This window comes from Sphaerodactylus townsendi, linkage group LG06 (assembly GCF_021028975.2).
Source record: "Sphaerodactylus townsendi isolate TG3544 linkage group LG06, MPM_Stown_v2.3, whole genome shotgun sequence".
In the NCBI taxonomy this organism is placed as follows: Eukaryota; Metazoa; Chordata; class Lepidosauria; order Squamata; family Sphaerodactylidae; genus Sphaerodactylus; species Sphaerodactylus townsendi.
The window spans coordinates 129,612,201-129,626,709 of NC_059430.1; the positions used below are offsets into that span (position 1 = coordinate 129,612,201).

At 49.3% G+C, this 14,509-nt stretch overlaps 1 protein-coding gene across 2 annotated transcripts in view; it reads right to left on the reverse strand.

The window, feature by feature from the left end:
• SIRT2 (sirtuin 2) overlaps positions 1–14,495 on the reverse strand; it is a 31,401-nt gene extending 16,906 nt beyond the window's left edge. The window contains exons 1-9 of one of the 2 annotated variants that reach the window (XM_048501133.1): positions 14,451–14,495; positions 14,398–14,420; positions 14,211–14,260; positions 5,436–5,481; positions 3,961–4,077; positions 3,170–3,211; positions 1,531–1,637; positions 1,363–1,419; positions 395–463 (exon numbers count right to left, since the gene is read on the reverse strand). In XM_048501133.1, coding sequence (XP_048357090.1) covers positions 395–463; positions 1,363–1,419; positions 1,531–1,637; positions 3,170–3,211; positions 3,961–4,077; positions 5,436–5,481; positions 14,211–14,260; positions 14,398–14,413 — 504 coding nt within the window. In that variant the 5' untranslated portion in view covers positions 14,414–14,420; positions 14,451–14,495. Of the gene's footprint in view, positions 1–394; positions 464–1,362; positions 1,420–1,530; positions 1,638–3,169; positions 3,212–3,960; positions 4,078–5,435; positions 5,482–14,005; positions 14,170–14,210; positions 14,261–14,397; positions 14,421–14,450 lie in introns of those variants that run through there. The other variant, XM_048501134.1, reaches the window with a different exon arrangement.
• Positions 14,496–14,509: the final 14 nt, after the last annotated feature.

Consider the following 14,509-nt stretch of genomic DNA (forward strand, 5'->3'; position numbering starts at 1 on the left):
GCGGAGCAGCGAATGGGGGAGACCCCTCACTCCAATCCCCATCCTGCTTTGAAGCTCACTGTCAATCTCTTCTCTCTATTTTATAGGCCTGTGGTGGGGAAGAAAATGAATAATGTGGATACTCAGGGTTTTGCTTGTCTGCAGCTCAGCTACATAAAACAAACAGCCCTCCCAATTTTCCTTAGTGCTCAACAGGAAACACAGCTGGGCTTCTACCCAGCCTTGAAACCAGGCAGGCTTCTGGGAATCTGGCCTTTAACATCCCTTTCCCTCTCCACCCAGAGCTGACTCGCCCAGCGGGGCTACCAGGGAGACCAAAGGCTTTGCCTCGAGTGCTCTCAGTCAGGCAAGCAGCTCTCTGTCTTGCCCCAGGGGAAGGGCTGGTTTCACCCACCTGAGTGTAGCAACGCAGCAGCAGCCCTTTCTCCTTCAGGAGGCGTATGAAGTAGTGGCACACGGTGGGCTGAAAAAGGAGCAGACCTTGGCGTGAGGGTGCTTTGCTCTGAGAGGAAGGAAGGAAGGAAGGAAGGAAGGAAGGAAGGAAGGAAGGAAGGAAGGAAGGAAGGAAGGAAGGAAGGAAGGAAGGAAGGAAGGAAGGAATGAAGGAAGGAAGGAAGGAAGGAAGGAAGGAAGGAAGGAAGGAAGGAAGGAAGGAAGGAAGGAAGGAAGGAAGGAAGGAAGGAAGGAAGGAAGGAAGGAAGGAAGGAAGGAAGGAAGGAAGGAAGGAAGGAAGGAAGGAAGGAGGGAGGGAGGGAGGAAGGAAGGAAGGAAGGAAGGAAGGAGGGAGGAAGATGGAAGGAGGAAGGATGGCCGAAGGAGGAGGGAAGGAGGAGGAAGGAAGGAAGGAAGAGGAGGAGGGAAGGAGGAGGAGAGGAGAAGGAAGGAAGGAATGGAGGAGGAGGAGGAGGAGGGATGGATGGAGGGAGGAATGGATGGAAGGAGGCAGTGAGAGGACAACTGGCCATGGAAATGCACACTGCCAGGAGGGATGGAGTGAACCTGGAGCAGAAAATGGACTGCTGGATCGACACCACAGATGACCCTTGCCAAGGATAGTAGGCCTGGCTGTCTCTGTAGTGGACTGCTGACAAATAGATGCAGTGGAAGGATCCCATGACTTGAAGAGTGTGAACAACCAGCACAGAATAACCTACAGAATGAAACACAGACCACCCCACACAGAATGACCAGCCAGGAGAGAGGAAGAACCCAGGACCCTGGAGGTTGGGGTACTTGACCAGAACACACACACAAGGACTTTGCCCCATGGAGACACCACAAAAAATGCACACATAGAACCCTACATGGATAACAACTTGACCAAGAGCTGATGAAGGCGGCGTGGAGGGATGTGGAACTCACCTTGAACTGCCCCGGGTACAGCTCCCGGGCCAAGGCAAAGAATGGCTCTGGATGTTGCTAAACAGAGACAAAGAAATGAATGTTGTTTGCTGGACAAAGACCCACCTTCACCGGAGCACAGTCTCATCAGCCCGTGGCAACTTGCAGGCCAGGGGACCCGCACACTACCTTGAAGTAGCTGATCTCAAAGATGGCTTGAGGGGAGGGCAGGTTGTACTGTTGCAGATTGGCATAGAGCCCCGTGCCTGGGGAACGGAAATCTGGGATGCCTGCAGCTGCAAGGCACAATAGCATGCGATGAAAAGACATCAGTGCAGAAACAGAGTGTGTGCAGAACAGCTAAGAAACTTTTCCAACAGCCCCAGGCAAGACGACACACGCAGAAGTACATTTTCCTTACAGACTTGGAGCTCAGCACCCAAACCCATAGTGGGCAGGGTCCCAAGTATATTTATTTATTTATTTTATTAAACTTCTATACCACCCTTCCCCGAAGGGCTCAGGGCGGTGTCCATCAATTATATAAAACAGTTGAGGAATCCATTTCACACCTAACCAGAGTTAAAAAACCCGATATATAGAATTATAAGACATTCAGATGAGGAAGAAACGAATTGCTCTCCCTTGCAATTCTTGCACCCACAGGAGGCCAAGGATATTTATCATCAACAGAAGTGTGGTGTTATCCCACAGGCTGTTGAGCCACTGGACAGAACAGGTCCCCTTTAGCAGGCCCTCTTGGGAAACTCTGTAGAACCCTGCAGGGTCCTGATCCCCACTTGGGAGCCTGTTCCACCAGGTGAGGAGGACCAGGGCCATGTGCCCTGGCCCTTGTAGAGGCCATAGCCGGACACTTTGGGGCCAAGGATCACCAGAAGGTCCGGCTCCGAGGAATGGAGGGCCCTAGCAAGGGGCGCTTATAGCAGGAGAGACCCCGGTCCCATAGATATGCTGGTCCAAGGCCACGAATAGCTTTAAAGGTCAAAACCAGAACTTTTATCAACAGTATAAGAGGCAGCAGCACTTGGGATTGGCTCCACACTACTGCAATAGGAGGAACGAACCTACATAGACTTGCCAGTGAAGGAACCCCATCATGGGACAGAGCTTTCTGGGGCAAGTTGTGGGGTTCACGTTCCCAACATTTCTCCACAGCCACACACTGCAGGGAAGATCTGCATGGCAAGGGACTCCCCTGATGCACGCCTGAAGAATCCTCCCTCAACTGGGAATTCCGGGTTTTAAAAAAACATCGGCTTGGGTCAATATCACTTGCGAGTGAGGAATGCCCGCACCCACAACTGATCCAACCCTTATGGGGTTGCTTAAGGATGAAGGGAAAGCTGTTGCTGTTTTCCCAACATCCAGACAGATTCAGTGAGCTGCCCCCAGTGCCTGAATCGTGGGAGGGGCTGGAACTCAGGGACAAAGCACATGTTTCGCATGCAGATGGTCCCCAATTCAATTCCCAGCTTTCCTGAGCAAAGGATCCCTGGAAAAGACACTTGCCGAGACCCCAGGTGGTTGGTGCTAGTCCCAACAGACAGTATGAGGCTGTGGACAGACCAGCAGAGGCCAGACTCTTCTATCCTCACTCTGCACTCTGCAAAGATAGGTCAAACCTTTAAAAAAAATGATTCGTCTTTTCCATTTGGCCCCGGAGGTCACTGTAATGGCCAGAGACACCCCAAAGCTCCCAACGGGCGTCACGGAGGAGATTATCACAGCCATCTTGAGGATCAGCCTCACACCCTGTCCCTTCCTTTAGACACAGACCTAGAGAGGAGGTGTACCCTGAGACACTCACCGGTTGAGATCCCTGCTCCTACCATGCACACCACCTTCTTGCCTGCCAGAGAAACAGATGACTTTAACCTCCAGTCCTTGAAATCTAGACAATGAAACCACAGGCTTACCCCCTCCCCGCGTTTGCCCCACAACATTTCACAGAGAGAGAGAGAGAGGGAGAGAGAGGGGGGGGAGGGAGAGAGGGAGGGAGGGAGAGAGGGAGGGAGGGAGAGAGGGAGAGAGAGAGGGAGAGAGAGGGAGAGGGGGAGAGAGGGAGGGAGAGAGAGAGGGAGAGAGAGGGAGGGAGAGAGAGAGAGGGAGAGAGAGGGAGAGAGAGAGAGAGAGAGGGAGAGAGAAAGTGGGAGAGAGAGAGGGAGGGAGAGGGAGAGAGCGAGAGAGAGAGCAGCACTCAGTGGGCAATAACTGAGTGACTGTGTGGTCTAGGTCCAGCAGACTCTCTTGAACACATATTAACAGTCCACCATCACAAGGATATCCGTAAGAAATGGAAATGCATCACCACATTCTTCAGCATTACGATGCAGAGACTCTAAGCCTCTCTTGGAGCTCTGACCCACCCCTTGTCTGTGCATGTGTGTGTATCTCCCTGTCCTCCCAGTAAACAGCTCCACAGTTCTTAATAGAAGAGTTCTGTTGTGAAGAAACAGCTTGGTGCAGCAGCTAGAAGGCTGGACAAAGGCCTGGGAGTCCCGCCTTCAAGTGATTCACTTGATGATCTCAGCCCACACCAAAAGACGAGGGCAGAGTGGCCCAAGTCAGAACCCACAGGAGATGGGACAACTGGCTTACATTTCTCACTCAGCAGGAACCTGCTCACACCGTCCAACGTCAGCTCATCCAGCACCTTTTCGGGCTTCTCACTGCCCAAGCCCAGCGTCTGGCAGAAAAGGTTCCGCAAGAACTCCACTGGCAAGAGAAAGAGGCCCTTAAAGTTAGTCGGGGGGATTTGTGGAATCCTGGACTCTGCTCCCAACACCAGCGTGAGGCAGCGTTCTCTGCTGCTCAAAGGCTTCACACCCCGCCTTTCCCTCCTCAAGTCTCAAGGAGTCTCAAGGCGGCTGACAAACTCCTTTTCCCTTCCTTTCCCCACAACAGACACCTTGTGAGGCAGGTGGCGCTGAGAGAGTTCCCAAGAACGGTGAGTAGCCCAAAGTCACCCAGCAGACTTCATACGTAGCAACAGGGAAACAAATCCAGTTCGCCAGATAAGAGTCCGTCACTCATGTGGAGGAGTGGGGAATCAAATCTGGTTCTCCAGATTAGAGTCCGCCTGCTCTTAACGGCTACATCACACTGGCCCCTTCCGCACACGCAAAATAATGCGTTTTCAAACCACTTTCACAACTGTTTGCAGGTGGATTTTGCCATTCCGCACAGCTTCAAAGAGCACTGAAAGCAGTTTGAAAGTGCATTATTTTGCATGTGCGGAATGAGCCACTGGCTCCGATGAAAGATCATAGATCTGTTAAGGAAATCCGCAGTTTGACATCCTGCTTGCTTTCCAGGCGATTCATCCCAACCGTGTCACACTGTTACCCACCCTGTTTTCAAGGAAGCCCCTCACCTTTCCAAGGGAAGGAGAACTGATCATTAAACCAGGTAAGGGAACCTGTGAGCTAAAGGGGAAGTACCGCTGAACGCAGGACTATGCTGGAATTCTATGGGGACTGATTGTTATAAAGCCATGATGGCGAACCTTTGGCACTCCAGATGATAGTGGGGACTACAATTCCCATCAGCCCCTGCCAGCATGGCCAATTGGCCATGCTGGCAGGGGCTGATGGGAATTGTAGTCCATAACATCTGGAGTGCCAAAGGTTCGCCACCACTGTTATAAAGAATAGAGTGCTAAATGTTCAGCAGTAGTGGCAACCCGTGTTTTAATTCTGCCTGCAGCTGAGTGCTCAAAAAGGATCTTTTCAGCAGCACAAAGAAACCACAGTGGGGACGCCCCCCTCCCTTTCCCCAGCCAGACAAATGAGCCATTTCCCTCCTTGTTAAGTGAGACATGAAAGCACTCAGCATCAGTACTGCAGCTCTGGGAGTTTTCAGCGTCTGGAAATGAATAGGCCTCCAGTTACTTCAACCACAGACTCTTTTAGACGGCATCGAAAAGCAAGCAGAGGTGAGGGAATGACAAGAGCTGTTCAGATTTCCATAGATGCGCTCGGCCTCAGTGGAGGAGCCTCTGCCAGTATCTTTGCACAAAACCGGAGCTTTTACAGACCTCCCGTGCATGCAAACTGGCCAAACGGAACACCTACTTTCAGACGGTCCAGATGCCCCGCCTTCGTCATCAGAATCGGGACTCTGAGCAAAAACAGGAAAAAGAAAGAAAAAGGTCAGCGGGGGAAACTGAAAACTTTCCTTCCAGAGACGTTTACAGTAAAAGTAACCCCAGGGCACCTGCTTGTAACTGAAGTGCACAGTTACTTGCACCTTTGGCAGGGCAAGCCAGAGACCTCTCCTTCTCTTGAAATGTGCCAATCCATTCTCTGCACACAATTGCACAAGGGCAGTGATGGCGAACCTTTTTGAGACTGAGTGCCCAAATTGCAACCCAAACCCCACTTATTTATCGCAAAGTGCCAACCCGGCAATTTAACCTGAATGCTGAGGTTTTAGTATAGAAAAAAACAGTTGGCGCCTTCTTCCTCCACCCCACCCACGCTCGAGCAGGGGCCAGCCTGCTCTAGCCTCCAGCAAGTCCCATGCGCATCTGGCTCTGTGCCTCCTTCTAGCATCTCTGCTGTCACCTACAGGCAGCAGCCACCCAGAGTTGTAGGCAGAATTCAGGCCCTCGCCCAGCCTTGTCCCTCCTCCCCTTGGTCACCGCTGGGTGCACGCATCGTCATTCTCAGTGGACCCCAAGCCAGCCTAGATGTGCGTGTGTGTAGTGGGTGGGGGGTGATTTTCTGCCCCCCCCACATGATGAACTCTGTGTGTGCATCGCTCCACAGAGAGGGCTCAGAGTGCCACCTCTGGCACCCGTGCCATAGGTTCGCCATCACTGCACTAGGGAATGCTCAGCAAACACCCACAGGCGGCGTGGCAGGGGTAGCACGCATAAACACTGGTTAAGCCACCCGTTCTTAAATTCTCACACCAGAGAAATGGTGTCCAGGACAACAGGCAAGCCCGGTACGACTGGGGAACTTTTCTTCCTAGTCCTATCTATGTCTCTATCATTTTTCTTACACTTTTCCTCAAAGGAATCCAGCGCAATGTCCATGTTTCTCCCTTCCCCATTTTATGTTCACAACCCTGTGAGGTAGGTTGGTCTGAGAGATCCACCTATCAAGCTTCATGGTAGAACAAGGATTTGATCCCAGATCTCCAACACTCTCACTACACCAGCTCCCTTCGAGGTGTAGCAACTAACCCAGAATTCAGAAAAGGGGACTCTGTGCATGCACAAGCCATGTTTTGTTATTAGACCTATACGGCGGCTATAAAGCTAGCCTTAGGGAGCTGGGTATGTTTAGTATGGAGAAGAGAAGAAGAGTTGGATTTATATCCCCCCTTTCTCTCCTGTAAGGAGACTCAAAGGGGCTGACAAATTCCTTTCCCTTCCTCCCCTTAAAAAAAACCCTGCGGGGTAGGTGGGGCTGAGAGAGCTCAGAAGAACTGTGCTCTTAGCCCAAGATCACCCAGCTGGCGCAGTGATTAGTGCACACAGGCTAATCTGAATTTTTTTTGTGATAAGCCTCCATAGCTCAAGCAGCAGAACGGTGAATCAAGCCCGGTTCCTTCAGATTAGAATGCACCTGCTCTTAACCACTATGCCACTTCTGCTCTCTGGCTAAGGGGTGTCATGATAGCCATGTTTAAATATTTGAAGGGATGTTATGTTGAAGAGGGAGCAAACTTGTTTTGTGCTGCTCCAGAGACTAGAACCAGGAGTAATGGATTCCAGGTACAGGAAAGGAGATTCCACCTAAACATTAGGAAGAACTTCCTGACAGTAAGGGCGGTTTGACAGTGGAATATGCTGCCTAAAAATGTGGCAGAGTCTCCTTCTTTGGAGGTTTTTAAACAGAGAACGGATGGCCATCTGTCAAGGGTGTTTTGATTGTGTGTTTCTGCACGGCAGAAAGTTGAAGTTGATGGCCCTTGTGGCCTCTTCCAACTCTATGATTCTATGACTATGCAAGTAAACCAGTAAGCACCAGATTCCAACAATAGCTCTGTCACAAACCCGCTCGGTGGCCTTATGCAACCCACTCTCCTCCTCAAGGCCTGAATCCCACAAGCAGTACCCTACTTCAGATTGCAGGTGGAGAATCATGCTTTCAGAATGCCCCCAGGTTAAAAGCTCGCTAAAGAGAAAGAATCAACACAGCAAGCAAAGGGAAGGGATAAAACTTTTTTTCCCGTTTTGTGAATTTCCTATTTACAGGAAGCTCTATACCAAACTAGCTTTCATAGAAGAAGAAGAAGAAGAAGAAGAAGAAGAAGAAGAAGAAGAAGAAGAAGAAGAAGAAGAAGAAGAGAAAGAAGAAGAAGAAGAAGAGGAGGGAGGAGGAGGGAGGGAGGGTGAGGAGGAGGATTTATATCCCCTTCTCTCCTGCAGGAGACTCCAAAGAGACTGGATAATCTCCCTTGCCCTTCCCCTCACAACAAGCACCACCCTGTGAGGTAGGTGGGGCCTGAGAAGCTCTCGAAGAACTGTGTGACTAGCTCCAAAGGTCACCCAGCTGGCGCAGTGTGGAGTGTGTACAGGCTAATCTGAATTCCCCAAGATAAGCCTCCACAGGCTCAGGGCGGCAGGAGCTGGGAATCAAACCCGGTTCCTCCAGATTAGATACACGAGCTCTTAACCTCCTACGCCACTGCTCTTATATGAGCTCTTAACCTCCTACGCTAGGTTGGCCCTGGTTAGTATTTGCATAGGAGACTACCAGAAAAGGAGATGAATTTTACCAGCGGCGACCTTTTCTGCCACAGCATTCTCCCACGGGAAGCAGGCTTCAATACCTGCATCCCATCTGCAACAGGGGGAACATCATCCTGACCTACTTCACAGGGGTGATGTACAGATTCTGAAGTAATGCATTAAATACTTTGAACTTTCTATATTGCTACCTAAATCGTACAGCACATTATTCTTACGGCATCACGTGACCCAGGGCCAAGGGTTCAAAAGGAGAAGCCGGGGGTCAACTGCATAGTGGGACTTTGAACAGCAGGCCAGAGCGTTGCACAGTAAGGAAGCCTCACTTGGACATTTCCTCTACCCCCATACTTTCCCCAGGACACCACTACATGCACAGATCACCCTGTTGGTCCTTGATGACATCCAGAGGTGGGATCCAGCAGGTTCTCACAGGTTCCTGAGAGTAGGTTACTAATTATCTGTGTGTGCCGAGAGGAGGTTACTAATTGGTGATTTTGCCACGTGATTTTTGCCTTCGTTACGCCCCTCCTCTCAGTAGTAGCCGCTGCAGAACTTGAAGCAGTCTAGCAGGAGGTGCACCGGGCGCAAGGCAGCCTGTGCCCTGCATGCAGACGTTTACCGCCCAAGGACCGGGCGCAGTGGCTGCATCCCGCTGCCACAGCCCTCCCCCAGGAATGCCCGCCACGCCTCGTCGCGGCTCTCAGCCCCAGTCCCACTGGCACTATGCCACAGTTTGAATCCCACTACCATGGGAACCTGTTACTAAAATTTTTGGATCCCACCACTGATGACATCCCTATGCTTTTAACATCTATGTGACAGACTGCCACCTGTCCAGAAAAGTAGCCGCATTAGTCATTGTAATAAAACATGGGGGAAAGTCCCTTGGCGTGTTAGATCAGGCTTGAAGACAGTCTCTCACGCGGAACGAGTAAAACTGAGCAATCAGGCAGGGAAGTGTTTCAGAAGTGGAAGAGGGGTGGTTCATTTTCTTCTTCAAGGCTGGCCGTGTGCCACAGGGCTGGCATACTTATGCACAGGCAGGCAAAAATGCGCATCAGGTGAGGGGGGGGGGGAGGGGTTGTGTGTGTGTTTCCCTTTTGTAGACTTGGTTTACTGAGACTATCAAGTCCTGGACAGCTCAGGCTAGCCTGATCTTGGAAGCTAAGCAGGTTGGCCCTGGTTAGTATCTGCACAGGAGACTACCAAGAAAGTCCAGGGTCACTATACAGAGCCCTCCAATAGGATGGCCCAGGTGAGCTCAATCTCATCAGATCTGTGAAACCTTCAAGCAGGAATTCGAAGCCCTGGTGGGCACTTGAATGGGGAGACCACCAGTGGTACATCTTGCCCGAGGGGAACAAGGGGCAACTCCCCTGTCCCCTGAAGTGGCGACTGACATCTGGTCACGTGGGGGGGCCCCCGCAAAATTGGCCCCACACGTGACAAGATGCCTTCAGGAAGACGATGAGGCAGTAGGAAGTCCTGCTGCCTCGTCAAAATCATTCGAAGCCTAGCTGACCCCGCGACACATACACTCGGCGTGTGCGGGGCCGCAGTGAAGCCCAACATGATAAAAGAAATCTCTCGGGAGTCTTCCCAGCCCTGCCCACGCCATGGGAGTGACTAGGGCAGGGCTAAGGGAGCCCGAAGACGCTGAGCCGGCTTCTGCCCTTTCCAGGTCCTGGGGAGAGCAGGAGCCGGCCTCCGGATGGGGGGAGGGGCACTGTCCCTCTCCAGGCCCCCTGCAGCTTGGCCTCTGCCCTCCCAAGAGCCTGGGGAGAGCAGAAGTCACTGCCAGCCTCCGGAGACGTGCTAAAAGCACAGAGGCTGGGAGCGGGGCAGCAGTCTTCTTCCCCTTTCTTGCTTGCAAGATCAAAACGACAGACTGCAGAGGTGTAGGTGCATGGGTCTGCTCAAGCAAAACAACAACAAAACAAACCAGCTCACCCCTTAATCTAGCATTACCCCCGATCCAAGGCCAAATGGCCAACTATTTAATTACTCTGGTTAACCCAACACAACGATGAGCCTTGACGCTTGCCAGATTTAATGTTACTGCCTCTCCTCTTTTATGGCAGGTTCAATAATAATCTTGATAAAAACTCAAAGATTATGTTCCTGCAAACTAAACTCAGATTGAAACCATAGCTCATTCCTCTTTTTCACTGCTTGAGACCCAAGCGAGTCAGAAATAGAGATGGAAATTCCATACCTCTACTCCCCATGGCCTCCTGCTGACTCCAGTTGCGTAATTCCAATTCTTCTGAATAATACCAATCCTGAAATTGTGGCAAACTTTCTCCTTGAAATAATTGAATGCAAATAATCCAGTAATGGGTCTAAGTATGTTTAGAGCATAAGCAATTAACTTCTCTCTTCCTTATTACCACGCCCACCTTACTCTAATAATATTTCCATTGCTATACTACAATATTTTAAGCTTGAAATTTAGCATGTCTCTGTAGCGGCTTCTGAAATGTTTATCTGTGGTATTAATTTTAGATTTAATATGTGGCTTAATTTCTGTCTCTTGCTAATAGTAATTATAACAAACGTGGCCAATATGATGCAGACAGAATTTGCTTGTTGTTGGCTGGTTCGGGCCCAGTGGAATGTGAATTGGTGGCCTTCTTTTTGTGTGAAGACGTGAACACAGACTGATGTGTCTTGCGGGTTGGCATTGGATGTGTTTTGCTGTATTGGTTTGTTTTGTAGCTGTGGTGTTCTTTTAACATAAAGGCTTTCTGTTTCTGCTGAACAAAACAAACCAACAGAAGAGCAAGAAAATAACCTTCAGTTTCAGAAACAGGCTACCTCTGAGTGGTCAAACGTCAATCAAAGGGGGGTCTAGCAACATCTTCAAATCAATATATGCTCACAAAAGAGGGAGAGAAGAGTGACTGGCATTTGGAGACAGGCTGCCTATCAAGACTATTAAAATCTCTGGTGGATTTAATGTTTCATTTTCCATTACTTATAGACTGTTTTTTATTACAGATGAAAGGTCCATCTAGTCCAACATCTTGTACAGTGGCTAAGCAGATACCCAATTAAGCCCACAAGCACAGAGCCACCTCTCTCTCCCAGTAACTAACATTCAGAGGTAGATTGCCCCTGAGCAGAGAGGCTCCATTTAGCATTATGGCCCGTGAGCCTAACAATTTAGATCACAGGTGTCAAACTCGTGGCCCTCCAGATGTTATGGACTACAGTTCCCATCATCTTCTGCCAGCATGATGCTGGCAGGGGATGATGGGAACTGTAGTCCATAACATCTGGAGGGCCACGAGTTTGACACCTGTGATTTAGATCAACTACTCTTTGGATTAGATGCTGCTTTAAGCTGCCCTCTCTTTGTAATACCCACCCCCCTTCATTACACATATAAAATGAGGCCTGATAACTCCCTTTTCTTTTTCTTCCCTTGCGACCCCTTCCCTTTTTCTTGTTCTCGTTTTTCTTTTAACTCTTCTCTTTCCCACCCCCTTCTTTTGAGTAATATATATTTAGCAGAATGCAGCAGTGGGGCTCCTAATAGGAACCTCATGGCGGGCACATATTCAACGGGCGCTCTGCTACCTGCACTGGCTCCAGGTAGAGTACCAGGTCAGGTTCAATGTTCTGGCGTTTACCTTTAAGGCTCAAAATGGTCTGGAGCCAGCATCCCTATGGGACCGTCTCTCCTGGTACACCCCTCGAAGACTGCTGCTCTCAGCAAAGGAAAATCTGCTGGTGGTCCCTGGCCCCAAAGATGTTGGGATTCACTCAACCAGGGCCACGGTTTTTTCAGCCTTGGCCCCAAATCTGGTGGAATGCTCTGCCCAGTGAGACCCGGGCCCTGCGGGACCTGATGCAACTCCGCAGGGCCTATAAGACAGAGTTGTTCCATCAAGCATACAGCTAAGGCAGCTTCAGGGCTTTCCCCCTTTTTGGCCTCACCCTCTTCCATCTGCTCCCGCTCTGTTTCCTTCAGTGGTTTTAGTACTGTACTTTAATAAACACCCGCCGCTGATTTATTGAGGAGTTTAAATGGGGTTCATATGTTGTTTTAAATTGATTTTATTGCTTTATACAAAGGGCTGGAAGCTGCCCTGAGCCCACGAGGGGAAGGGTGGCATATAAAACTAATGAATATATGTATGTACATAAATCAGTAAGTAAATAAGCGCCTGGTTTACGAGGGGCTGAGAACGTTCCATTCCCCTTAAGCCAATTTTAAGGGCACTGAGACACTGATGGCTATCGCTGCTGGCTTTAATGTTTATAGCAGGAGTGTCAAACTCGTGGGCTCACCTGATCAGGAGAAAGGATGGGAGGTTGCCTTAGCTGGCTCGTGGGCTTGATAAGCTGTCTTGAGGGGCTGGATCTGGCCCCAAGGCCTCATGTTTTGACACCTCTGGTTTATATGTATGCATATGTATCTCCCCCCCCTCTCTGTATATGTGTATATATATATATGTGTGTGTGTGTGTATGGTTTATATGCATGCATATAGATGCGTGTATATGGTTTTCATGCATGCATATGTATGTGTGTGTGTGTGTGTGTGTATTTTATGTATCCACTTGTTCTGTCATTGTTGTAAACTGCCCTGAGCCCTCCGGGGGAGGGCTGTATATAAGTGGAACAATGTGTGAGTATAAACACACATAAATGTATGTGTGTCTCTTAAGTTTACAGTATGCATATGCATATGTGTGTGTGTGTGTGTGTGTGTGTGTGTGTGTGTGTGTGTGTGTGTGTGTGTATTTTATGTATCCACTTGTTCTGTCATTGTTGTAAACCGCCCTGAGCCCTCCAGGGGAGGGCGGTATATAAGTGGAACAATCAATCAATCAATCAATCAATCAATCAATCAATCAATCAATCAATCAATCAATCAATCAATAGTAAGTATGTATGTATGTATGTGTGTGTGTGTGTGTATATATATGTATAGATATACATATATGTATAGATATGTATGTATGTGTGTATATATATATGTGTGTGTGTATGCAGTTTATGCATGTGTGTGTATGGTTTTCATGCATGCATATGTGTATCTGTGTGTGAGTATAAACGCACATGTATGTGTGTCTCTAAAGTTTACAGTATGCATATATATGTGTGTGTGTGTGTGTGTATTTTATGTATCCACTTGTTCTGTCATTGTTGTAAACCGCCCTGAGCCCTCCGGGGGAGGGCGGTATATAAGTGGAACAATAAATAGATAGATAGATAGATAGATAGATAGATAGATAGATAGATAGATAGATAGATAGATAGATAGATAGATAGATAGATAGATAGATAGATAGATAGATAGATAGATAGATAGATAGATATGTATGTGTGTATGTGCGTGTGTATATATATGTGTATATATATATGTATAGATATGTATGTATGTGTATATATGTATGCGTCTGTGTATGTAGTTTATGCATGCGTGTGTATGGTTTTCATGCATGCATATGTATCTCTGTGTGAGTATAAACGCACATACATGTATGTGTGTCTCTAAAGTTTACAGTATGCATATATATGTGTGTGTGTGTGTATTTTATGTATCCACTTGTTCTGTCATTGTTGTAAACCGCCCTGAGCCCTCCGGGGAGGGCGGTATATAAGTGGATCAATCAATCAATCAATCGATCGATCGATCAGTATGTATATATGTATGTATGTGTGTGTATATATATATATGTGTGTATATGTGTGTGTGTGTGTTTGTATATATATGTATATATATATGTATGGTATGTGTGTGTGTGTATATATGTATGCGTGTGTGTATGTAGTTTATGCATGTGTGTGTATGGTTTATACATATGTATACACATACATGTGTCTATACACAAACACACTCACACACGTGTGTGTAAGTATACATGGGGAAGGGCAGCCTAGAAGCTGAGTCGAATAAACCGATGGCTCTACACTGCGGGGCACCTGAGGAAACGAGCTCCGAAGAACGGAAGGGCCCGGCTGGAATAAAATGCTGCCTGACTTCAAGTTCCGGCGCGACCCATCATGTAGCAGGGAGTTCCGCAAGCGGCGCCGAGCAGCTATTCCGGTCGCCCCGAGGCGCCTCGACCCCTCCCGAGCAAAACCGGGCGGCGGGGGCCTCGCAGGGCCCGTTTCTTCCGCAACTCACCGACGACCCTGAGCCCTTCCCGGCGTCGACCTGGGCGGCGGCTCCGCTGCCTGTGGCGGGGAAGGCAAAAGACAGAAGCGGCGGGTGAGGAAGGGAGAAGGGGCGGGGAAGGGTCGGTCTCGGCTAGCCTAGGCCTGAGCGGAGCCCGCTTCTCTCCTCCTCTGCCTCCCTCAGCCCGGCTAGTTACCCTCCCGGTTGTCCATGAAGTCTCCCCGGCTTGGCTGGACTCAAGCCGTGAGGTCAGCCAGACGCCACAGTCGCAGTCAACCCTGAGGGGGGGGAACTACACTTCCCAGGAG